This window comes from Ornithodoros turicata, chromosome 6, assembly GCF_037126465.1.
Source record: "Ornithodoros turicata isolate Travis chromosome 6, ASM3712646v1, whole genome shotgun sequence".
Lineage (NCBI taxonomy): Eukaryota > Metazoa > Arthropoda > Arachnida > Ixodida > Argasidae > Ornithodoros > Ornithodoros turicata.
Window position 1 is genome coordinate 20,166,696 of NC_088206.1, and position 27,393 is coordinate 20,194,088.

A 27,393-nucleotide genomic window follows, 5' to 3' on the forward strand; every position below is an offset into this window, starting at 1 on the left:
ATCTGTAGAGCGTGCCGAGAAACAGCAAGTGCAACCCTTCATTTAAAATACATTTTTCTGTAGTTAACTACAGAAAAATGTAGTTTAACGTTATAATTACATTCCCAGAGATAACTTCTAACAATTGTTTAACTACTATGCAGTAGTTTCACTAGTTGTTTAGCTACATGTAGTTAACTATTTCCCATCACCGTCCACAACCCTGACCCCCCAAGACTGGGGTTTTTAACTTTTTGTGGTGTTCTACCAACCCGCCCAAGTTTTATCGCTGTATCACTAAACAGAAATGACGAGAACAACAACCAAGCTATCGGGCAAATGGCAATTTCAGGGACATGTGGGTCGATTTTGTTGTGTAGCCTAAGCTGACACATTTTGATTTTCAAACACTATTGCCTATATTTTCTAATTGTCAAGTACAAAACAAATAAACGCTTGAAAAGAAAGCTTCAAAAGTGTACTTTTTTACAGAATTAATTTGCACATTTCAACGAAGAGAAAAGGAAAGATAAATTCACAACAGCTCATAGGTTGATTTAGTCTGCAGTCTGCTGCTGCATCGGCTTCTCCCGCAACATGGCCGGCGCAGCTCAGTTCGACGAAAGTGCAACAGGTAACGCTCATTTTTGAAAAGGGTCTATAGACCTTTCCCTGTTTGTAAACAAATGACGTCATAGTGTTCGACAGCGCCACCAATTTGGTGGAGTTGAACTACGCTCGAAGGCATAGGCGAACAAGGTCGCGCCTGAAAGCCACGGTCTTTAGGGGATTACCATGGTTCTCTGAAACTGACGCGACCTTCGGTCCTACTTTTCTTTCAATAGGGGGCAGAGCACAAGTGTCCATTCGTGAATCCCAGCCCTCCTCCTCTGATTTGTTTCGGTTTCAGTTTGTCTACCAACGTCATGATGACGTTTCTCGGGTAGAGGTCTATATATGGCGCTCTGCCTCAACACCGAAGTACCGCCTGATGAAGCCCCTCTTGACACAGTGACGTCGTAGGGACACCTTGAAGTATAGTGAGGCAACAACTTCCAGGTATCATTCAGCGCCGATTTAACTGGAAGCACATATCTCCGTTGCATAACATACACGAGGGCGCTATGGTACTATGAATGAGTCACTTCACTTCAAAGGGGGAACACACGTCGCCGCATAGGCTGTGCAAACAATAACGCAGATATGAGTACCGGAACGATAACGACGCTCTTGAATCACATCCGCGGACCACCACACAAATAGAAACGCGGACTTCCAAGGACCTGCTCACGAACAGGCTCTTCGTGATTGTGGGTTTTGGAAGGCAGGGTACGGTGCTAAAACAAAGACACAGTATCATCATACACAAGACGCTGTGAATCATACGCCCATTATGGAACTCCACGTGGCTCTCTGTTTACTCTGCTTTTCGACCGGGCTCGTTGTAGCCAGGCCGGCCCTATCCAAGAACTCCTTGAAAGGTGAGCCCTCCGCTAACATCTTTGCATCGTCGTATTGTAGACAAACATATCCGTTTGTTTATTATTTCGTGTTAGCGCCGCGAAGCAACTGTGGCTCTGGGTGGCTATGATGTGAACTGGTGGAGAGAGGTCAATGAGATGGAGTAGGAGACGGCGGGGGGGGGGGGGGGGGCATCTCCGTCGCATTGCATTGGTTGTAGTCTTACGTGATCCAGTGTAACTTACTTTTCGTCTAAACCAGATGTATCGAAATAGGCACCCGCCTATAGGTAGACGAGACTGTGGCATCCGTCCAGTCCGCTTGTCTCCGAAAATACGACGCGAATTGGTGAAGTAAAGATGAAAGAAGGAAGTTACTGAAAAGGTTAGCCATCTATATAGGAGTCAGTGACTTCCTTCTTTCATCATTCATTTCTTAGGCACTTGAGGTCTTGTACACTCTAAATCGTTTCACACCTTTAAAGGTGTAAAATAGGTGTATTAACAACGATCACACCCCTTTCACACCCTACAACTTTGTTTTGGAAGTTCCTGAGGGTGTAACAATGGTGTACTACACCCTCAGGTGAAATATATGGTGATAGTGTGTCGCCTGGGTGTAGAAAGGGAGTACGTTTGTTTTCGTTCACATGAACAAAAGTAAATATATACAACAACAGGGAGCAGGAAGTTACATTACAAAAGTGCATGCCCTGGATTTACAACACGTCTACCATCTGGTAATGCATGCAGATTTAGAAGATCTGTTGACATAGTGCTTAAATTTCTTAAAACACGTTGCTCCTCATTGCAAGACAGAACAAATACATGATAGTGCTCATCATACTCAACTGTAGTTAATGTTTGTATGAGAAAAATTTTATCAGAGTTAATAACATGTATGCCTGCAATCTCAATGAACACGGGTACGTCTTCCTCGGAAGATTCTTTGGCAAGCCAATAGCAAATGTGTTATCATTATCAACTGCACTTTTCACGTAGACTATAGATTCTGCGTGAATATCACGGTCATGAATGTAACTCTGAATTGCTTCTGGGGCATGTTGAAGTAGTATCTCCTTGGAACCATTAGTAGATGTGGCATTTCTCATGAAGGGCTGCGACCACACATACATTTGATAAAATTGATGTCTTCTGGCTAATGAAAGGGTTATGTTCTTAAAATGTTGATTTTTTCTAGCAACATTTAAAATGCTGGTGTTTCCCTTCGAAACACGTACAACCATACAGATAGGAAAGGACCAAACATCTTGATGAGTCGCGGATAATGAACAACGTAATGCATTTTACAGGGGTTAGATATCTTTGGGTACAACACATCAAAGCCTTGAAGAAATATGCAGGGAATAAATGCAGCGTTCTAAGTAATGAACATGCATATGGGGCAGGTGCCTGCTCATGAGAAGGTCTACAGTTTCACGAAAAGCTATATACAGCTGCCATGCTTCATTGCCATGCACAGCTGCCACGCCATACATGATTGTCTGTATGTCGGCTGTGCATGTTTACACACATATTTTGTTACCTTGATGTGCATACATATATGGACCTCAATGTATATGACCTCAACGCAATATGCTGGTAATTGTGAAAACACAGTTACCAGCATATTGCCACAAACCCAACAGTTTATTCGGCGTTACACCCTTTACACCCCAATTGCCATGAGGGTGTTAAAATACACCTTAAAAGGTGTGCGCCATGAACATTTTGGTTTACACCCTTTAAGGTGTAAAACGATTTAGAGTGTATGTATTTGTCCTTTCTATGTGTTCCAGCCTCAGAACATCAATTGTCTCATGTTGGTGGAGTAGTTTCTTTGCAATTTGATGTAATGCATGGCAAGAGCAGAAGACAGATGTTGAGAACGATGCGAGAATTCCCTGTTTGAAAATCGGAGAAAACGACACTGTGAGAAAGCTCGATCAGGGAGCGCCCTTTGGAGACTGAGCGGCCGTGGGGTGAGCGGCCGTCTGCAGGTCTCGGAGAGTCTGAGTCTTTGAGAGTCTCTGAGTCTTGTGACGGAATGCCATTTCTGAGTTAGCGCCTGGCATGTTCGTGCTGCAGTGCTTCGCAGTCTCATGGTAAGCGTAGACGGGACAGAAAGGAGTATAGCAACTCCGAACAGAGAAAGACGGTCCACGGGACGCTACAGAAGCGTTCAAACTTTTTAAAGTTGTTTTTTTGTTACTCACAACATATGAGTTTCCCACATGTTCGGATACCCGTTGAGCGATATATCCTTGGTGTGGCGACAGTTTGCCTATAAATGTGGTCGCGGTGGCTCTCATATGCGTTCGACTGTCTAGCGGAGACCGTCACAGGAGCCGCGCGTGTATACAGCTAACGCAGGGCGAAATCACAAAGCAGGTACAATGGGTCTTGGTTTGGTTTGTTAGGGGTTTAAATATACCTTATTGAATGCGTGAACCGATGAACGAATATTTCAAGCAGGTGTGAACGGATTCACGCAGTTCTCGCTTGTTGTTTGTTCACTGTGAACAGATTATTCGCGGACTACCCATTAGCATTAGTAATCTATGCACGTATAGAAAGCGACATCTTGACAGGCATCATCACTAGGACATGAAGCAACTACTGCTGCCGTATACACTGATTATTGTAGGCACTATACTAGTGGGTGGCGGTGGGTTCGAATCAGACTTGTGCCCGTTACAAAAAAAAAAAAAAAAAAAAGGAACTAAATACCGTTAACCGTTACTTCAGAAAAAGTAACTAAATACGTTACTCGTTACCAACATACAAAAGTAAAGAGTTCTCGTTACTCAGAGGTAACGAGTTACTTTTACGTTACCGCCACATAGGTCAAGGAGCCAACAAACATGCGTCACTTCACAAGAAGCTGACACTCGAAATTTACATCAGTGATCTTCGTTCTCTTTGGGGTGAAGACATCTGCTGTCGAAGTGGGGCTGGTCGGATATTATGAAAACACAAGAAAAGGCACCTGTTTTCGCGCCACCGATCACCAACGGTTCCCAAAAACAGACGAGGGGCTGCGTCATAATTTAGGGCGTTCAGAACCTTAGCAAAGACAAGAAAAGGCTAGAAGTCGAAACGTGTTTTTTGTAGCCATAGCACAATTGGTGCCCATTCTTGGGAAGGAGTGTTGGTCAGAGATTACGGAAACAAGAGATCCAACAACAGCGAGGGACTGCAATAATACTTTGAGTTAGAGCCGTGCGCGGATGATATTTTTGGCATCCGCATCCGACCCGCATCCGCGCACACGTTACCGCATCCGATCCGCATCCGCAGCATACACAACCGTTTATATCCGCATCCTATCCGCTGAGCAAAACGCAACGTCCGCATCCGTACCGCAAAATCCGCACGCTTCGAAGGACGCGTAAAGACCGCCGGAAGCATGTTGGTATAGTTTCGGATGCCTCCATGCTGTCACGGAAGGACTCACGACGACAAGCAGAGGTAAACCTTTCAACAAACGCGATATGGAGACACTTCTGGAACGCGTGGAACGCTACGTCGCCGGTGCTCGGGTGGTTCCCAGACGCCAGAATGCATCCTCTCCCGTCTTGGTCGTCCATGGTCAAAGGTGAACCCGAGCATGCGTATGCGCTCGCTGTCAGCGTGCAATACAAATAAATTGCTGGTGGAAAAATTACAGTACGCAGTATATCAGCATCCGATCCGCTGCCTTCGCATCCGATCCGCATCCGACCTCGAGCCATCCGCATCCGATCCGCACACCGCAGAAAGTGCTAAATTTTCATCCGAATCCGCAATTATCTTGCGGATATCCGCTTCCATCCACGGATGGTGCAGGGCTCTACTTTGAGTCACGTGGTCGTGGGTCACGCAGGTCAAATCTGAACGCATTGCGCCACACGGAGGGCCGAAATGCGCTCCCCCGAGCTGAAGAAAAGGAACGAGTAACGCCAGTAACGAGTTACCAAGTTTTGTAACTGATTCTGTTACTATTACCATTTTTTAAAAAGTAACTGAATCGTTACTTCGTTACCAAAAAAAGTAACTGCTCCTCCGCGCTGAAGAAAAGGAACGAGTTACCAAGTTTTGTAACTGATTCTGTTACTATTACCATTTTTTTAAAAAGTAACTGAATCGTTACTTCGTTACCAAAAAAAGTAACCGTTACTAAGTAACGAGTTACTTGTAACGAGTTAGGCACAACTCTGGCTCGAATCCTGCCACCTGCTGTGCTGTATAGGAGGTCCCTCTGTGTTTTCCGGCAGACTTTCCAAACGAATGTCGGCACAGTTCCCTCCGAAGGCCCAGGAAGCAGACTAATGCTCCCCACCCCTTCCTGCTGCCCACTCTCCATCTGTTCACGTCTGTAGCTTTCGTTCATAGCCACCGTTGCACCGCGGCGCTGACATAAAAAAGAAAGAAAACACTACTACTGCGCTGGTCCTGACATGATCACCCAACCAATTTTCTTTCAACCACCATACTGTTCCCCTTTTCTTTTCATTACAGCGAGCAGGCCTATGGAAAGTCCGAGGCGTTTCGAAGGAGACATAGTACTGCCCGGGAATGTCACAGATGTAAGTACTTGAAGAAAATAACACAGAAGCATGCTTGACATAGTACACAAAACGCACACAAAGACCGAACATATACTGTTTGTAATCCGAAGAACAGTGGTGTTTTCAGCTCGGCTTAGAGAAAAGTTAGCCGCTATTTTACTCAATCCGTTTCTATTCTCAAGGGGTAAGGGACACCCCTATCCTCTTGGCAAGTGTTCTCGGAATCAACGCACAGCCGTGCAACGTCAACCGAGCGTCTACAGTGAGACTGAGTGATATCATCATTATCTGAAGCGCGGGGGGGGGGGGGGGGGGTCTTTTGTGGCACTTCTCATGTGTGCAAACTGCTACGACGGAAAGGTGTACACACTACTAATTCACGGCGCCGTCCTGTTTATACAGTGACGTTGTCTGTTTCCACTGCGACGGCAAACACTAAACAAAAGCCTCGTGATAGGCAACTCAGATTGGTTTGGCGAAAAAAAAAGACAAATATGTAGACGGGGATGTAGAAGCGAACCGTTGAGCCGGAACTGGTGATTAAACGTTCTGTAGAGGGTATTCGATATGTCAGGTGGAGATCTACCCTCTGGAGTGTTTACATCGATTTCCTCGAGTTCAAGCAACCACTTTGTATTTGGCTGCTTCGTATGAGACCTAGGGCAAGCTTCGTATCGGAGCCGCTGAGGTAGATAATAGTGAGTTTTAGTACATCGTACGCTACCACCAGATAATGGTTGGCTAGAGCGTGCTATGCGGTGAAGTTCATTTTTAGGAGTGCATAAGAGAAAGAGAGCTTCGCGCAGTGCGCAGAACCACCAACGCTATCTGTTACGTACGTTATCGCCTTCGCGTACGCGATGTACTAAAACTAGACATGGAACGAATCCAGAATTTTACGAATCCGAATCCGGATCCGAATCCAAGGAAGGTTCTGCGAATCCACGAATCTTACGAATCTCGAATCTTTCGAATCCTTTCTTTAAAAAGAGTTTTAAAAAACAGAAAAAGAAGACACTTGTACTGAAAAGTGTTTTGAAGCAGAATATGATACATTTCTTTAATGAAAAACAAATTAAATAATAGCGCAGTTTCAGGAGAAAATACTCGTATAGTTCTTCTTAAACGTCATGTAACGTAACTTCTTCCACGTCTACAAGAAATACATACACAAGTTCTCGAGTCTGAATTATTTCCGTAAAATTAAGCAACAGTCAAAAACAAAACCATGTTACTTTTAAGCTTGTAATGTAACTGTTCCTGCCTGAACGCTTTCAGTCTCGACCAATGCAAATAAGCAAAGAAGAAAACACGTACCCGTCGGTCAATGAGGCTTTCGGCGGACTCCGGAAGCAGCAATTTGAAAAAGAAACAAACAAACGTGGTTGGTGGAGTCGAAAGATTCGATTCGCCATTTTGGGCACTGGGATTCGGATTCCCGAATCTCGAATCGCTCGAATCCCTGCCTAGGATTCGAGGATTCGATTGGCACATCCCTAACTAAAACTCTCTAATGGCGAGTATGAGTGCACCGGAAGGAACTCCACGAAAACCATACGATAAGTGAAGTTATCAAATCGATGCTTAGCAACGTGACGTCACACGCTTCAAAGAAAGAAGGCGATTGGCTTATCACGTTTTCGGAACTGTTATCGTAAACTAAATTCCCTAATGTGCGTGGAGCGTAACGTTAGTAGTAATGGGCCTTGCCGAGCCGTCGGCATAGCGAAACGCCGGCACCCCCACCAGGGCAGCGCCACCGTCACGCCGACTTTTTTCGCGTATTTTTTCCAGCGACCGGCGGGCGGCGCTCGAGTGGAGGCTCTTACCGATGGGCGGAGCGCGGCCGGAGGGCTGCGTGCGAGATTACCCGCTCAAATTTTTCAGCCTGGGCCGACTTCTTTCATCATTTTTCAATCTGTGCCGATTTCAATCGCAATTTTTTTCCAGCTACAACAGGTGTGCAGTAGGCTGTTTACATGCAAAGGATAGCCATACACAAAAGTACAAGTGAAAATATATTTATTAAAATCATTAGGAATTATGTTATGACTCTGCGTGAATGGGAAAAACTTAGCCAAAAATCTGAAATAGAAGGAACACAATACACGTAACAATACTTATTACAGGTATGATACATTAGCATTGAATAGGTATCACAAATCAAACACAATATTTTTATTAGTGGAAGTTTTCAATTAATCGGAAGTGATAATACATTTAATCAAAGAAGATATTCTTAATCAATACGATTATAAAAAGCCTGAGATGTTAGAATCTGATAGGTGTAAGTAATTTCGGGCACAATAGCTAAGTTTAATATTCCAATATGACACAAATTTAATTTCTTATAGCGCAGACAATAATTCGAATCAACACATAACATTAATATAGAACCTAACCGACATGTAGAGAAATAATAGCTACACCATATCAAAACGATCACAACATTTAATCAAAGAAGATATTCTTAATCAATATGATTATAAACAAAATTATAAGTTGTATTATAAAAAGTCTATACGTGAGAACCATCTTTGCAATAGCGGGAAGTTATGATAGTTGTATGTAATTAACTGTGAACAGCAGAGACCATGGAAGACTATGGGACACGAACACAAGACGAAATAAAATCTATACCAATACAAAGAAGATTTTCCGCTTCACCACATACGACGCTCCTAGCCAACAAACAGAACAAAGAACGACACGAACACAAGAGGAAATAAAATCTATACCAATACAAAGAAGATATTCCACTTCACCACATAGCACGCTCCTAGCCAACAAACAGAACAAAGAACGACACGAACACAAGAGGAAATAAAATCTATACCAATACAAAGAAGATATTCCACTTCACCACATAGCACACTACTAGCCAATAAACAGAACAAAGAACAACACGAACACAAGAGGAAACAAAATCTATACCAATACAAAGAAGATATTCATAATCAAAACAACATAGTAATCTATCATTCAGTAAATCAGAAGAAAAAATCAAACTCATCAGAAAATAGACATGTTAAAAATGAACTTCACCACATAGCACGCTTCTACCCAACAAACAGAACAAAGAACGACACGAACACAAGAGGAAATAAAATCTATACCAATACAAAGAAGATATTCCACTTCACCACATAGCACGCTCCTAGCCAACAAACAGAACAAAGAACGACACGAACACAAGAGGAAATAAAATCTATACCAATACAAAGAAGATATTCCACTTCACCACATAGCACACTCCTAGCCAATAAACAGAACAAAGAACGACACGAACATAAGGGGAAATAAAATCTATACCAATACAAAGAAGATATTCCACTTCACCACATAGCACGATCCTAGCCAACAAACAGAACAAGGAACGACACGAACACAAGAGGAAATAAAATCTATACCACTACAAAGAAGATATTCCTAATCATAATCTATCATTCAGAAAATCAGAAGAAAAAATCAAACTCATCAGAAAATAGACATATTAAAAACTTCACCACATAGCACGATCCTAGCCAACAAACAGAACAGGGAACGACACGAACACAAGAGGAAATAAAATCTATACCACTACAAAGAAGTTATTCCTAATCATAATCTATCATTCAGAAAATCAGAAGAAAAAATCAAACTCATCAGAAAATAGACATATTAAAAATTAACTTCACCGCATAGCACGCTCCTAGCCAACAATGAGATCTGATGATATCTGCCCCGATTTGTTGAAGACGGGTGCCGATAGATGTATGGAAGACCGCGGAACACGAACGACAAGAGGAAATAAAATCTATGCCACTACAAAGAAGATATTCTTAATCAATATGATGACAATCAAATTACAAATTGTATTAGAAAAATTCCTATACGTGAGAACCATCATTGCAATAGCGTGAATATCTGTCATACATTTCGAGCGCAATAGGGAATCTCAGTTTCATATTCCAATATTACTCAACTTTTAATTTATTATTAAGTGAACAGCATAGGCGTAAGGAAATAACGAGAAACAACACAATCAACAGCTACAATTAATAGAGAGCCAAACCTGCGCACCATCCATCACATAGAGAAATAATAGCTAATCAATCTATCAAAGGCGAAATACCTCAGACTTAACGCTGAAGAACAGAGGAACACGCGGCGATACGTAAACAACAACAGAGGAAAATAATCTATCATTGAACCATCATAAAATCGACCAATATACAATTTTCATTCTAACAAACACTACGAACCTTGATGAAGGTATCCAAGACGTAGAAAATATGCACTGTTTTCACTCTTTTCCTCAAAGCCAGGAGACTTTATGTGTCTATCTATGTGACCATAGCACAGCGCATGCGTTATCACTCAAAGGGTTGGGGGCTATATTCCTTCGTCCAGCAAACAGAACGCTCTAGAGGTCAGATAAGAGAGTTCAAAGGCGATATATTTTATTGTGCAGCGCAAATAGACGTCGATATCACTCGCGGGGGTCACTATCTTTTCGCTTCCTTTCCCTGAAACGGAAATCTTTCGTCAAAGTGGTTGACAAGTCGGCTAAGTTTGTAGAGATGGGATATTGAACATGTAGAAAAAGTCCAAATTATTAAATGGTAGCAACAATACTCAATCAAAAACGAGAAACAAATTTAATTACATCATTTTTTTTGTAATATCTTGCAACAGAAATTTCTAATGAACCACACAGAAATATCAAATGTGAAATGCAACTCAGAGTTATGAGGCATTCCCATCTTAGTGATACTTACTTATGTCAATCGAGTGAACAATTGAAACAAATGCAAGACAATAATTATTTCAGGCAGTAAGTTCACAACTCATAGAATATCAGACGAGTGAATACTTGAAACAAAATCAAAACAATAATTCTCACGACAGGTGGAGATTGTGGCATTCTAAACCAGATAATAAAATTTTAATCAATAAAATAAACATAGATATGCTTTTAATCAAGTGTAGACGTGCACTTGAAAACAGAAGAGACAATTGTTCTACATTGAAAGGATGGACAGATTTTGTACTCAATACCATAAGTCATGGGAAGATGTGATAAAAATCTGCTTCGAAAAGGAGGAGCCGCGAAACGATTTCATTATCGCTGCATTTCAATACGTCCTAGACATGGTCGTATTCGGAGATATGGTACAAACTACAGAACTGAAGGTGCAAGAATTTATATGTCGAATCTACAATACTTATAAAAATATCTTCACATCAACGTCGGAAGGGCCATTAGGATTGATGGCGGAGTTTTTGAGATTTGCTAACGAAGAATTGAAATACACTAGACCAGATGTAATTGTAATCACTGCAACGGGCATTGCATACATCAAGAACGCAGTCAGATCAAATTATCATATACAAGCGGTCTATATCGCACGGTTCATTATGGATTTGTTGAAATTACACATATCTGAGATGGAAAGTACATAAAATCTTATCACATGATATGTTCCACTACCATGGCAATGCAATTATTTTATTCTACCAGTTTCTGCAAAGATGTCGAATGAACAGAAGTTCAATATTGTCGTGCAAGGTCTGATGTATCATCATTTATTGAAACTCAACAAACATATCAATTGTGGTGGACCACCGGACGATTTTCATCTAATACTCTCTTGTACGCCATTCAAGAAGCTTCATACAAAGAAAGGAAGCATCAATAAGAGACTGTGCAAGTTCATCGCGACAAAGTGCAAGTTGTTGAAGCAATACAAACACGGCGACAACATAGCGCCTGCGTTAATCAACGCTGGATTCAAGCGCCCAATAATCAGAATAAACTATTTAATGTCTTCGGAATTCATCAATGAAGACAACAAACGAAAACTTCAGAGTTTGAAATAGAAATTGAATAATTTATCGAAATAAACAAGTGTATAAATGAAACAATATTTGTAATCTTTGTCATCATTATAATGAATTCTTCGCATCACAATGAAAAACACTTTACATTTAGCATGGCTAGACTGAGAACAATGATCGCTAAGGAAACGAATATTCCACAATTTGTGTAAGAATTCTCATATGGAATGAGACCTGACCACCAAATAGGTTTTACTCGACTACACTCTGTACAAAGTCAACACCCGATGGATAGAATTGCCGGAGAAGGATCGGTCATTGAAATTTAGAGACATGATACATCAGTCTATGATTACAAAAAGGATCACTAATCTCATGTGAAAACTTATCATATTTCATGAATTAAATTCCACAGTGCATGTATATTTCTCAATCAGTTGGACTATCCCAGACTTAGTAAAAGAAGAAAAGGCCTCTTTGACAAGCAACGCGATTGAAGTGCGGAACAAATAAATAAATATTTTTGTCAACACAGTTGTCCATTGTTTGAGTAGGAAAAAGGAGCCGTCCAAGGCTTGCAGTGGGGGCCAAGATATGGCAAAACGGGAAATAAGGCAAGATAACTGATTGCGGCGAGCCGTTCGCGACAACTTTTACAATCGCATTGGGGTTCACTGCCTGGGAGATAATACGAAGCCTTCGCGAAAAGCGAATCTATTATCAGATGCCACAATGCAAACGAAAGATTTTACGAGCACGACGTACAGGCCAAGTCTACGTTTCTAATCACGTAGTCTTCGTAACACACGGCACACAAACGTATATGAAATAATTTCCAAGTGGCAATTAGGTTTTGGGAGAAGCGGATCACACAACAGCCATCAGAAGTGTTTAACCAATGTACAATGAAGATGAGCGTTATGCATAAACACAATGGAAGATATGTTATATTAATTATAATAACCAGATCAGCGCAGGTCACACATAAGCGTAGATCCAATTCACAAAATATACTCGAGATTTCCCGTAACCATACAGAAAACCTATCACATTATTTTAGTGTCATGGCAACTGGGCGCTACAAATGGAAAGGCCATACTTTAATTTTATAAGTCTTTAGCTCATAACGTTGTAACACGCAAATTCCACACTAAAGATAATTTTCTTCTTTAAATTTTCAAAATCAAAACTGCACGCTATTTCTTGTATTTTTCTAAAGATATAGATTAAAAAGTTGTGCATATACTCACACATACTATACAAGATATTTTATTGTGGATTAATTGCTAAAATTTATCGATCCACATTAAGGAGAAGTGTTGACTACCACACAGCGGTAAGAGTTTAATCACAATTTGAACAAGTGTTGCGATTTATGATCAGCGTTGTAGAATGTGTAATTTCACAATACGCAAGCTTTAGGTCGCTCACTTTGACGAGCACTCTTTCATGATGTCAGGGAATTTAATCGAATGGATTGATATTTTCTGTATACACTATAACATAATGCGAATTCTTTATGTCGCGGATATTAAAAGTTTCGAATATTTTTCGAACGAAAATTTACTCCCGACGCGATAACGCGGTACCGCACGCGAGCGTGTTGCCGAAACGTCTTCGACGACGTGTGTGACCCTTTCTTCGAGTAAGGAGTGGCATTATCGTAGTATATAAACAAAAAATAAATAAAATGAAACCATTTCGCCGTCACTATTTTATCAATGTGGCTACACATCGAATTTTCGAGTGCTTTCCTTCAGGAAAAGGTAGAATTGACAAAGCGCACATGAACTGCGCACAACACGCCGATATAGTCACATGAGGTAAATGGACTTGGAATTAGAGTTCTGCACAGCCCGCAGGACCTGCGGGCACCCGCGGTACCCGCATGTTGTTGGGGGTGGCGGGTCTAGGTTTTCGGTGTCGTGCGGGTAGCAGGTCGGGTGCGGTCGACGCATTTTACCAAAACACTATTAGAAAGTACACCGAGTTGCTCAACTTACGCGTCTCTACTGCAGTCGCTCGATATACGTGTATGAAGTAAAACGTCGCCGTAACCCACTGGACAAGGGCGGAACAAACGCTCACATCGTTAGGGTGCAACAGCGCCTGTGTGTCGTTCTTTGTCCATGTCGCGTTTCGTATCATCATGCCTCAAGTGACAAAGCAACACGCATTTGTACCTTTTTGCCCTCTGCGCTGATGTCGTGTAAGAAACCATGTACACAGACATATCTAATCATCAGGCCAGAAAGTACTCTCAGTTTACTCGTCAAAAAATTAAAAATGAACTCGTCAAATATTAAAAAAATATTAAAATTGAAAGTCACCGGCAACAGCGTGTCGAAGTGATCACCCAACGAGCATTGCTCGTCAAGTACGACGGCAAAGCTAGACTGCGTGCCGACAACACTGGGTCTAAAACGAAACAAGTTGGCTACGTGGTCATCAGGAGCAGCAAATCAGTGGGGAACATGCATCACTGTTGCTTGACGAATTGGGCATTATTTCCCACAAAACGGCGCACAGAGCCGTCTTACCGCATTTTAGATAACAAATTACAAATAAGTGTTCCCTGTAACATGTGTAGCTTATGCTGGGTTTACAAGCGAAGCTGTTAAACTATGCCGTGAACATAAACTGGCTGTCTGCTGGTTAACCGTACTTATAATTTTGTGTCAGCTTGAAACGCCAAAGTTTCCCTTCAAAAACCACTACAACAACAACAAAATCATGACTATGGCCTGGCCTCAAAAACCACGCTTCTCCAGGGGTCTTTAAATTCATGAGGCGCGTGACGCCCGGATCCGATGCATCGAACCTGGACAGCATATAGGAAGCATAGACAGATGTACACTTGAAAATAATTTTATTAAAGAACTGATTATTTAATGTACAACCTGTCGTATTGAAGTATTTCTGGTCACAGCTATACAAAAATCCTATAGTCCCACCAGGCGTATCCTTAGGAAGCCACCACCCCGACCGTTATGGCAACTATTGTCGTTCTTATTACTTTCCTCTTATTTTTAACAGCGTGCACAACGAAATTTTCGACACCCAATCCTCGTGAGAGTTGAAAGATCATTTAAGAAGTCTCTATTTCAGGTAACTTTAGTGGAGCTGTTTCCTGTGTCGAAAGACAATGTCGGGTGCTCTAATTTAATTTAATTTAACTCGCTCCTGATGCTCTGATGTTACTCGTGTCAGTTTTGTTTACTTTCTCTCATATACGACAATTTTCGTGGCATAGGTAACCGCTGCTGACGCCGGGCCTCGTGTCACAAGCTCAGGCGGGCCCGCTTATGTCATGTTATGTACTTAGTGGGAAATGAATGAAATAAATGATTGAACCTCGTGTTGCCATCTGACCCCACGAGCTCACATATCGACCCAGCCACAGATTCCCCGCGTTTCCCCATGTAAACAAAACACAGTTATGCAACTTGAAAATATTTTTACTAATGTTAATTGCAACGTTAATTGGTCTTCCACTAATATAAATTTTCAGGTTCGGATCGAGCTTTAGCACTACATTTTTTAAAGTGTTGACTGATACAGTCAACAAATGTAATCAGTAGCACCCTTATGAAAGCGGAGACAGTACTCAGATATTAGGGTTTGCTCTTATTTCTTTTCAGAGAAACGCCATTACAAGAGACGTACACAAGTGGCCCGGTGGAAGGATACCCTTCGTCATAGAGTCAAGTCTAGGTACTGTACAATGAATATTATAGTAGTCTACACTAGTCGCACGAAGTGAGCGGGTCCATCCCAGTTTCAACGAGGACGATGTCATTCGAAATTGTGCTTGGCTGGGCCAGTGTTATGTGGTGAACCTCTGCTTTAGCAGTGCAGGGTCTCATACTGGCAGCCATGGTAATGAACATTTAAACATGAATTTAAGAACCCCACTACCACTCTATATGCGTGTATCTTAAAGTGTTACATTCAATGACACACATTTCAACAGGGAGACACATAGCCAGCATCAGAAGGGCGATGAACGAGATCCATAGCAGGACCTGCATCCGTTTTGTGCGACGCACACACGAAGTGGATTACATTAGTCTCTTCTACGGAGATGGGTATGTCAAATCATTTCTTCGAGCACTGAACGATAATCACTTTAGAAAAGAAGTTTATCTTTCTGAGGTCCGGCATTCGGAAAAAAAGATCCAGCAATAACGTTCCCTGGTCGGTTTTTTCGTTCCCTTATTTGCGCTGTATGAATTGATAAAGGGCGCTACGAGGAACGTTGTCTCTGTAGTTTACTGAGTCTTATAGGCCTTTCCAGCCTACCCTCGAACCACGTTTCCGTACCCTCGGAAACAGGTGGGTTTTGTTTCGTTCTGGGCTGCTACGAACCATGCTGCCGTGTTTGGCAGGGGTCGTGGGTGTAAACTGCATTTTTCGACTACGTGGAGCGCGGAGTGTAGTACGCGTTCACAACTGTCCACAACGCATAGCGCTGTCCATGAAAACCAGCGGGTGGCAACCCAGTGAGGGAAAGATGGCGGATACCATGGTTTTAAGAAAAGTTTCGTCTATACCAGTGCCACACGGGAAGAAAAAATGGCATCAGTCGGATCCCGGGTTTTGGTTCGGCACCCTGGTAATAGCGATATGGCAAGAAGTGAAGCCAAGACGTCCGTACCGAAGGAACCGTTCGGGTTTATTGCCAAACGAAAAGGTAAAGTCGGTGGCGGATGCAGGGCGCGAGGTCACGAAGCCAGAGGTGACTCATCTTCCTTTACACTCCGCCGCGCGAAAAGGTGGTCAGCCGAGAAGCGATTACTGCGCCCATCAGTTCCAACCTTGGTAGTGAAACTGTCTTCAGCGGAGCAACTCTGGTCTTCGCCAAAACGAGGCACGCTTCGGTATATCCACTCGCATGCGTATAAACTCGGCTTTTGAAGTTCGTTCAGAGTGCGTTAGCAATAACTCATGCCGCGACTATTCTGTGGACGGACTCGGAGATAACACTGCACTGGATTTACGGAGCACCAAGCGACTGGAAACCGTTCGTGCAGAACCTAGTGGCTGAAATACAAGGCGTTACGGATCCTCACCAGTGGCAACATTGTCCGGGCCATGACAATCCTGCAGACCTGCTCACAAGGGGTACTTCATGTCTTCACCTGATAGAGAGCAAACTCTGGTGGAAAGGTCCGTCATGGCTCATCGATCAGCAGTCTTGGCCTCCAAATTGGCGGGTTCCGCAAGAAACATCTGAGGAGGTGCGGAACGAGGCTAAGGGCAGCGACTTGTACTCCGCGCCCGCATCGGTAAAGGTTCCCATAATGAATGCGGACAGGTACAGTTCGCTTCACAAGCTGCTGCGGGTTACCGCCTGGGCCTTGAGGTTCCTGCACAACAGTGCGCACCCCTCCCAGAAGAAGACTGGTGTCCTTACAGCCAAGGAGATATCAGCGGCGGAAGAGTACTGGATTTTGACGGCTCAGCGTGGGTCTTTTGGGCCTCATCTGACCACTCACAAGTCCCTTCAGAATGTATCGCTGTTTCATGACGGGAAAGGCGTCCTCCGCATGACAGGTCGACTGCAGTACAGCGATCTCCATGAATCAGCGAAGCACCCCATTGTCATACCTTCGGATCATTATCGGATCATCATCGGATCCCGATTACGGCAATGCTGATTACCCGGGCACACACAAGACTGCTTCATGCCGGAGTTCAAGAAACCTTGGCAGAACTGCGCGAAGAGCATTGGATTATTCGGGGACGTCAAGTGGTGAAGAAGACGCTGCGGATGCCGTATCTGTTGACGGGGAAAAGCCCAGGCCTGCTCAGAAGCCACTGCTCCTCTGCCACGAGACCGTTTATCGCAGGCGCCGCCCTTTACAGTCACCGGTACGGATTACGCAAGACCACTGTACTACAAATGCTCGGAGCGGTCCGCTAGGAAGTGCTACATCCTAATTTTCACTTGTTTGGTGACTAGAGCAGTCCACCTGGAATTGACTAAATCTATGTCGGCCGAAGATTTCCTGATGGCATTCAGAAGGTTGCTGTCGCGAAGAGGTATCCAAGAGCCTGGCTCTTGGCTCGCGTGATGGGAGAGCGGTGAGCCTGTGGCCTAAGAAAGTGGGAGGGAGTGATGGCCGCAAAATCGTTTGGGTCTTCCGAGACGTATGTTAGTGGCCGAGAATTCGTCACAGCTTCGATTTCGGCGAGGATCGTAGCGAGATCTTCGTATTCAAGGGTGTTTCTGCCTAGAATCTTGCGCAGGCACGTCTTTACGGTTCGAATCAGACGCTCCCAGAACCCACCCCACCAGGCTGCTCGTTCTACGATGAACTTCCATGAGAGGCGGCGCCCCGTGAGGAACCCGGTTACTTGAGTATGCTGTGAGAGCCTATCGAGGGTGAGATCGCGCCGCACTCGCTTGAACGTTCTAAAATTATCTGAATACATCGTCTCAGGGATACCTCTTCGCGACAGGAATCTTCTGAATGCCATCAGGAAATCTTCGGCCGACATAGATTTAGACAATTCCAGGTGGACTGCTCTAGTCACCGCACAAGTGAAAATTAGGATGTAGCACTTCCTAGCGGACAGCTCCGAGCATTTGTAGTACAGTGGTCCTGCGTAATCCGTAACAGAGGAAAGGGTTTAGGACGGAAGTGGTAAAGAGTAAGCGCCTCCTGGACGGTGTCTACGCCGACAACGAGATCGCCCACATAAAAGACAGCAAAGGACTGGTTTGACAGCAAAGGAGCTGTATGCGGGTACGATGTCTCTGCTGACTTTAGATGACGTGTAGTCGCTGCAAGGAGGAAGGGGCTCGATTTTGCTCGGAAGGGTACCCGCCAGTGATTTCCCCAGAAATTAATTGCTGGGGGGGGGGGGGGTGCCGAGCTTTCAATGGGGGGGGGGGGTATGCTTGGTGAAGGTTCCGCCTACGGAATTTTTCTTAGACACGGAAAGAATCGTGGCACAATGGTGACATATCTGCACAGCTTTCCCGTTTTATTTGTACATGTTAGAACACAGTACATTAGAATACAGATTCATTATGAACGGCATAATGACACGACCGACAAAGAAAAAAGACTAGCACCTTGTCTCACGAAGCTCAATGAATACCTAGCAACCAACAGTGAAAACCTTAGACGAAAAAAAGGCAGAATACCTCGCTTGATTGAGTTGGGCGCAAATGGTTCTTCATGATCCACATTGAGTTTGCGTGCCCGCACGCATTTTTGCTCGTATATGCGCGCAATATATGCATATTGAACAGTCACTTTCACATGATTTTAGAGAAATGTATGCTACGATCATCTGCATGGCTGTGGTACTACAGCCCAAGTTTGGCAGTACATGATGTAATTCGCTGCGCCGGACTCACTACCAGCTAGAACGTGCTGGTGGCCGAGTTGGGGGTCACCTGAGAAATTTCAGGGGGGGGGGCGGTGTTGCAAAAATGCAGGGAGGGTGTACACCCCCCCCCCTGAGGGGGTGTAGGGAAATCCCTGGTACCCGCGTCATCCGCCAAGTCTCAACCGGTGGCCAAGAATCACCCGTCTTAGGAGGCTCGGCATACCACAAGAATCGCAGACAGTCACGGTCGGATGGGTCCAGTTGAATTTGAAGGAATGCCTTCTCTACATCCGCCGTTAGAGCCACTTCGTACGTGCGAAACTGTAGCAACAGTTGTAGGACGTCGGGGTCCAGGTTTGGTCCAGCGTGTAAGGCCTCGTTGAGGGAGATGCAACCATAGCAGGGACTTCGACGACGCATCAAATACAATGCAGACCTTTGTCTCGCGGTCTCGCGGACCCTTCGTATGACTGCGTGGTGCGGCACGTGATACAGAGGTCCCGACACTGACTCAGGCGCAGCAACACGCTCAGCGTGATCGAGATTAAGGTATTGCCGAATGGTAGAATCATACTCTTCCATCAGTGCTGGGTCTCGTCGTAGGTTCCTTGTAGTAGCCTCAAGTCGTTGAACCGCTAACGCCTTATTGTCTCCTAAGGCTGGTTGCCTTTCCGATTTCCAAGGTAGGCGTACAACGTAACGACCGTCAACCAGCTTTGTGGTCGCACGAAAATCCTGCAGAACGGAATCGGTGTCGAGGTCAGATAGATAGGGGTCAGTAATGCCTAAATGTTCTAGTTCCCAGAACGCTTGTAGCTGAGAGTCGATACTCGTAGTCTCTTCGGGTTGCACGCCTACCCGCATCACCTCGACGTTTCGACTGCGGATGCTGCCGTCTCCGCAGCTTTTGAAGCTCCCAGGCCTGCTCAGAAGCTCGCAGGTAATAAGAGGCCAAGAGGCCCTTAGGCGTCTCGACTTGCGCCTTGAACTGTCCAACCGAAGAGAGTCTCTGCTGCTACCAGGTACTCGGACAACCGGACTGTTACGCCAGTGACTGCTTTCCAGTAAAAGTCGGATCCAAGTAGCCAGGAGATTTCGGTAGGAGCTGAAGGCTAGTCGGCAAGCTGGAGACCCATGCTTTTCACATGCTGTGTCGCTGTCGAATTCAAGGACGGTAAACTGTCCGAGCAGATGTCGTTGTACTTCACTGCTTCGATCACGATACTCGAGGAGGAGAACTGGCTCCGTAAAAGCACTTGAACGCAACGGTACTTATTGCGGCGCGAAGGGACGTTGCCAAGAGTATGGACCCTCAAATTTTCGGTTCGGATCATGTTGCACCCGATCTTCGTCGATGCTTCTTGACGGATGAAACTACGCTGGCTGCCGCCGTCGAGAAGGATTCTGGCTAGGATCCTCCGACCGTTGCTTCCTTCGAGCCACACCTTAGCAGTTTGCAGCAGTACCTCAGAGCGTGGAGATGAAAAAATAGTTGATGACGACAAGGACGTCACAACGTTTTCGGTGGAGGTAGTGTAGGCAAGCGCAGAAGAGGAGTTGGAGGCGGCGGGCTGTTCAGTCCTCGACGAGCCCAGGCATAGCTGAGTGAGATGTCGCCTGGGACAGCGTCCACATCGGAGCTTCCAGCAGACACGGCAGTCCTTGGAACGGTGGCCCTTCTTTCCACAGAGGAAACAGCAACCTTCGCGACGTAGGGTATTTCTGATTTCATCTGGGCTCAGCCCTCCGTCACAGCTTTCCAGAAGATGCTGGGAGGACTTGCATAAGATACATGAAGAGTCCGTAGCATTGGCCGTAAGTGACGACGCAGAAGGTGTTAAGGGTGCCCTGAGTTTCGGAAGGGGAACGTCCTCCGCTGAACGTCGAACTCGCTCGCGGCACTCAATCTCAGTCTCAAGGAAGTCCAGAAGAGATGTCAGCGTGTCAACAGTCCACTCTTCATCCTTCTGTTTATAGTATTCCAATTCGAGTTGCTTGGGGATCTTCCACAGGACAGCCTCACGAACGGCAATCGCGTACTGGCTCAGCGTGACTCCGAGGCTCTTCAGGTTCCTTACTCTGACTGTAACCGTCTCGTGCAGCTCACGCAAACCTTTGACATCGCTGATGGACGCCACCAGCTTGAGATCAGAGAGCGATCCCACGTGTTCGGGCACAAGAAGCCCGTTCTTTCCAAACCGCTTCTTAAGGATCTCAACTGCAATCGCGTAATTCCCGTCGAGGATCGTAAGGCCTTCAATGGCACGAGCTGCTGGTCCGGTAACGAGGGAGACCAGATATTTCAACTTGTTGACGTCAGTGAGACGATGGTTATCGTGAACTGTTGCCCGGAATTTGTTCCAGAAACCCTGCCATTTAGACAGGTCTCCGTTGAAGGTGTCGATCTTCATCTTCGGCGGGGTAATACCATCTGCAGGGGATGCGAGACGTTGGACTGTCGGCAATGATGGGGCATCACCTGTAGCGGGCGACACTTGCGTCGAAGTCAAAGTGCCCAGTGCAGCGCGGACTTCAAACCTGATCGCTATGACCGATTCCAGATAGCGGTCGGAGGCCTCGCACTCACTTTCCACAAGCTCGTCCGTGATGAGGTTCTGAATCACCTGGTCTTGCTGGATAAGGGCTGAAAACTTCTCATCGAGGAAGCCTAGCTTATCTCGTAGTTGATCGCGAGGCAAAGGCGGTGACTCATCTTCCTTTACAAGCGAGCTCTAGTGCATTGGAGGAGAACGACACGATAAACGAAGTTATCGTGTTATAATCGGAGTTATCGAAGTTATCGAAGTTATAAAATCGAAGCTTAGTAATGATGTCACTCACTCGAAAGAAAGTGTATGATTAGCTTCACGTTTTCAGAACCGATATCGTGAACCTCTTCCGATGTACTAAAACTCCCTATTATGTAAGTGACTGCTTCGGAACTTCACCGTGTAACATGCTCTACAAGAAGAAGGAATACGCACATACAGACGGGACAAGGGAGAGGAGGCACAAACACCAAGCGCTACTTACAGCTGGACTTTAATGTTGTAAGTAGCGCTTGATGTGTGTGCCTCCTCTCCCTTGTCCCGTCTGTATGCGCGTATTCCTTTTGTAGTACGTACCAACTAACCCAACTTTCTGCACTTATCTACAAGAAACCATTGTGCCGAACGATACAGTTATAACTTCTGATTAGAGGCGAGAGCGAGGCACGCGCCTTTTGTTGTGGCAAGGTTACCACAAAGGGGCTCATGCCTTCCAGTTTCAACAAATCAGAAATGAGAAAGACCTCAGAACGAGGGGTGGTTCGGATTGTATCATGCGGGACACAGCTCCCTGTACACTCCCAAGCACTAAAAAGAGAGCATCCAACCATACGTGGATGACGTCTGGAGTTTCCCTGGACCCACTACCAGAACGATACCCGGCTCTGTCCTCTGATTGTCGAGAACAAGAGGAGCCTGTGGTACTTGGCAAATTAGGAGACAGAGCGGTGCTAATATGAATGCTGATAGGCACAGGGCGTGGCATGCGGCGAAGCTCATTTCTGATACTACCATCACCGGCAGAACGCGTAAAAATTCCCTGAAGAAACCATGAACGGATGCGTCCGTGCTAAAAGCCATGTCCCTAGCAAACCTTCAGGTCAAATTTCCATGAAGGTCAGCGATAACCGCAGCACCACAAACTGGCCTATAGTTGGTACTGGTTCGTACTAAATGGTAAGGCGCGAACAAAACAAGCACGAAGACCGAAGCACCAGAGAAGACTGCGCTTAGTCTTGTTTGGATCCTCGTTCTCTGTCCTTGTTTTGCTTGCGATTTACCTATTTTTTTTCTTTTCTTTCGTGTTAGCGCCGCGAAGCAACTGTGGCTTTGAGCGGCGTACGGATCTGGACAGATGGAGAGAGGACAGCAGGAAGGAGTGGGGTTGCGATTTACCGTTTAGAATGGTTTCAGCACGCAGAAGATAGAGCTGCAGGTGCTTTCATAGCCGAAACCATGCAAAAGGGGCACATGCTCTCACGTGACACTTCACCTACGACAGATGAACTATACAGTATTTTCACAACGTTAGGGCACATCGAAACATCTCACCGGAAAGCGTGGCTCATCAGCACATATTCCAAGTCATCCCTACATGTCATCATCTAAAGATGTGATACAAGTCACCTGGCATACAAAATCCTCACCACCCTCAGCGGTGCATCATCAAGGAATGAAGCAGACGAACCAGCTACAGATGGCCCGAAGCAGACAAAGCTCTGCGCCACAGCTGAATGCGCCACACAGGCCAATGCCAAAGCAAAAGCTTACCTGTGGAAGGCATCCCTCAGACCAACTGGCAAACAACAACTTTATTTCGACATGATAAATGGGGAGTTTCATCGCCAGGGGCAGTACTCTACCTCATTGCTGGTGGTGATGTGGGGAATGAAATAATGAGTCCCTTCACAATAAGGATCGAAGTACTATGGTGTCCAAAAATGTCAAAAGAACTTTTGAGGGCAGAGCGTTGGTGGGCTGGATTTGGCTGGGGACGAAGCAATTTTGAGAGAGAGAGAGAGGGACAGACAGAGAGACGGAGAGAGGGGGTGGGGGGCCGAGAGTCTAGATATCCTAGAGCACCGATGTGGAATCCACCTTCATCCCGATTTGGCAGCCACAATCCCAAGAATCCCAATCCTAAGGAGCCTGAAAGACGACTGCAGACAACCACCCGAGGTATCCGCGACCAGCTTCTGCTCACGAACAACACCTTACAGAATGAAGTTCACAGCAACTCGGCTATACAACACCTGTAAAACACCGGAAGATCCACTTGACATAATAACGCCACGTGCAATTTATGGGACTGACAGAGAATGACTTCAACCGCACTTGACAAGCATGACTCTCGACCTTTCACCAGCAACAACACAGCAATAAGCGGAAGTAATGAAAGCCCTCTTCACTTTCCTGAAAGACAGCACTCTCGTCAACCGCTATGAAACCATATTCTGCTGATATATAAGAACGAGACCGTGGGAGAAACTGTGACACTTATTCCAGAGTGTCACACGTTCAAATCACCTCTTTGCAAGTATGCAAAAGCTTAAAAGAAATAGGGAAAGCAGGTTCCCAACAGGGGTACCACATAGGTCCAGAAACGATGCACATATTATTAGTTAGAAATCTCTCTGTTTAGAGTGCACAAATGTGTAGGCGACAATAAGCAAGTAAATCACTATCGAAATTCATAATTCACTCATCAGCTTCGAAGTTACTCGCTGGAATCTGTTAATCTATTCCTGAAGAGATAGTTGTGCCTTGGAGTAGTGGGCCGCACCTTACGTGGCGAATGTCCCCATTCATTATCATTAACTTATTTGTTGTTGTTGTGCAAAATAAAACGTTGATACAACAATGATATTAACTAGATTGCTCTCCCTTGCGGGGACTCGTTTACGTATTGCTGTACATTTACATGTATTTTCTACTATAACGTAGAGCATAGTGATAGGATTAAGTGAGCTTCTATAAGCTAGCAGTTGGCAACATTTCCTTGTATCTGGGGCGAAACTATTGAGACGGAGACAAAGAAGTTGACAGGACGAGACTCAAACCAGCAATTAAGGTTTATTTTCGTTCAAACATACAAAGAAAACACAGACAGAAGGTGGGATCCAGTGTGGGAGCAATGATGTCGGCCAGAGAGGGGACAGTGGCTATGGAATATTTGTTGATACAGAGGGAGGCAGATGACTAATGTAGGCAGAGTTGACCGGACCGTGACACGGTATCCTTGCAGGAGATTGCAGGGGTGGTACAGTCGAACAAAGGGAAACAATCAAAACATAGGGAAACATGTGTCTGTACAGTTCGGAGGCTGTCGATTGAATCTTCATTGCTGGTTTGAGAGTCACGTTCCTTGCTACCTGTTTGTCCCCGACTCTAATTCCACCCGAGACTCAAGGAAATGTTGCCATCTACTAATTTAAGTATAGTTTAAGATATTCTAAGGCGCACGTGTCATGTTGTTCCTCGTCAGCTGCTACTCCAGTGTTGGCCTCGACAGAGATCCCGGGCCCCAGGCTGTTTCTATTGGCGACGGCTGCATCTTCCATGGCACAATCGTCCATGAACTGCTGCACTCAGTCGGATTCTACCATGAGCATTCCCGCTCGGACAGGGATGAGTACATCGACATATTTCTAGACAACGTCGATGACCGTAAGTCTGATAACCAAGTGACGTGGATTTACCTTCCTCTCTGCGGAGAAAGGAAGGGGAGGAGGCGTTCTATCCCCCCTTCCCCCCCGAAAAAGTACGTTTGGTATTGCATATCGGAGATAAGAACGAGGTTGAAATCCTGCCCCCCATGTAAAGTTCCCGTAGAACCCTTCCCAAAATGTTTTTTTTTTTTTTTCTGGCTATGCCCCTGCTTTGTGTGATAACATATGTAATGTAGATATCTCCAAATGTAGGAAGTGTTTCATGTCAGATAAAAGTTAAGGTACTGGTGAGTATGTTCATGGCGAAGAAACAGGCTTTCTTTCTGATAAAAGGTACACTCTTAAAAATGAACTTCACCGCATAGCACTCTCCTAGCCAACCATTATCTCGAATGATATCGTTATCTGTCCTGATTTGTTGAAAACGGGGGGCGTCCGCCATTTCTGTGACACTTATGCTGTTCATAATTGTCACAGAAAAGGCGTACGCCCCCTGTTTTCAACAAATCAGGGCAGATAACGATATCATTCGAGATAATGGTTGGCTAGGAGCATGCTATGCGGTGAAGTTCATTTTTAAGAGTGTACAACATTTCTTTGCGTTTGTGGGAAAAGGGGACGGTAAAAGACGTGAGACAACGTACACAGGGCCTGGAGCTCCTGTCTTGTGTCTCTCTTTTCCGTCAAACTCAAGGAAATGTTATTTTATTCACATCTAGACCAGCAATTGCTAGCATCCTACTCTCCAAGGTTTTGTTTACTGCATGAGTAAAGGTTAACTGTTAAGAGTAAAATTAATACAAGTGAACATACAAATCATGAAAAATGTTCTATATAAGACGGGATACCAGACGCCTATACCCGATCTCTATGCACGAAAGAAGGGGGCGCACGCCTCTCATCGGTCCAATCTTACAACGCCCTTGTTGTCTTGAGTCTCGCGAAAGCGAGCACGAGGTCGAAATCACGCCTCAAGACTGAGTCCTGTGTCGTTCTTCTGTCGCCAGAGGTTTCAGATTTACGTCTCCGTGTGATGAATAATTTGAAAACCGCACCATAAAATACAATACTCCATGGAGCCATTTTCTTTGGTTGTCGAATCACTGTCACACTGAAACGAGTTCTAGTATAGGCATAGTCAGTAAAGGCGAAAAGACAAAAGCTGATTGCATTACTGAAAGCTTACACACGCGCGCACATACATTGAATGATGATGAGGTGCGCGATTCACCGCCGCTGTGGCGGTACACTGCACTATTGTACATTGGGGACGGATGAGGGGATGATGATATAGGGGGAACACTTTCAGAGATCCGTCGCCAGACCGGTGTACTGAAAGCTTGCGCTTGCTACGGAACTACCCGAACCCGCACTACTTCATCAGGTGATGAACTTGAACATGCGGCAAAATACATGTAGCAAGCGAGAGAGAGAGAGAGAGAGATCGCTTTATGAGTGAAGTGGAGTTGTTAGTTTCGCTGGAGGGAGAAAACGTAAGAGGAGTACAGACACAGAAAGAGGAGATTCTCTGAGGCGTCAGTTGTACTGCAAGTTCATTTTTTACGCTGAATGTAGTAATGCAGACTGAATCCCTTCCGCTCTGTTCCAGAAAACACCGACCAGTTCAAAAAGCTGCGGCCACACCAAAACAGATTGCTGTCGCCTTTCGACTACGATTCCGTCATGCTGTATGGTTCGAACGCCTTCGCGAGGAGCAAACGTGTTTTTACCATGCTGAAGAAAACCGGGGGACGTCTCACAGAGGTCTTCGACAAGCCTGGCCTCAGCGAACAGGATGTCTTTAGGATTAATCAACTGTACAACTGTCCAGAATAGCCTGGCGTTTAGAGACCCTGTTGACATTTTAAAAAGTTTACCTGTCTCTCTCTGCCTTTTTCTTCTACGTGTAGGGCTTGACAAAAGAGGGTCGTTGTGTGAACCGACCGGGTCTTCTGTTGCCAGTTGTGGTAATACATTACGGCATCAGTTGATAACCAATAAATTATTCGTTATTCGTTGTGCA

At 44.9% G+C, this 27,393-nt stretch overlaps 1 protein-coding gene across 1 annotated transcript; it reads left to right on the forward strand.

Moving 5' to 3' along the window:
• Positions 1-1,215: 1,215 nt before the first annotated feature.
• LOC135396377 (astacin-like metalloprotease toxin 5) lies at positions 1,216-27,393 on the forward strand. Its single transcript, XM_064627313.1, has 6 exons — positions 1,216-1,460; positions 5,940-6,007; positions 15,451-15,523; positions 15,783-15,897; positions 25,187-25,368; positions 26,980-27,393. The coding sequence occupies exons 1-6, from the start codon at positions 1,373-1,375 to the stop codon at positions 27,204-27,206; spliced, it is 753 nt and encodes a 250-aa protein (XP_064483383.1). The 5' UTR covers positions 1,216-1,372; the 3' UTR covers positions 27,207-27,393.

What these genes read in the sequence shown, in the direction of transcription:
- LOC135396377 (XM_064627313.1), top strand. Translation starts at nt 1,373, where the DNA reads ATGGAACTCCACGTGGCTCTCTGTTTACTCTGCTTTTCGACCGGGCTC. An exon ending in TGCCCGGGAATGTCACAGAT is followed by an intron (nt 6,008 to 15,450) that starts GTAAGTACTTGA and finishes ATTTCTTTTCAG; the next exon opens with AGAAACGCCATTACAAGAGA. An exon ending in AGTCTCTTCTACGGAGATGG is followed by an intron (nt 15,898 to 25,186) that starts GTATGTCAAATC and finishes GTTCCTCGTCAG; the next exon opens with CTGCTACTCCAGTGTTGGCC.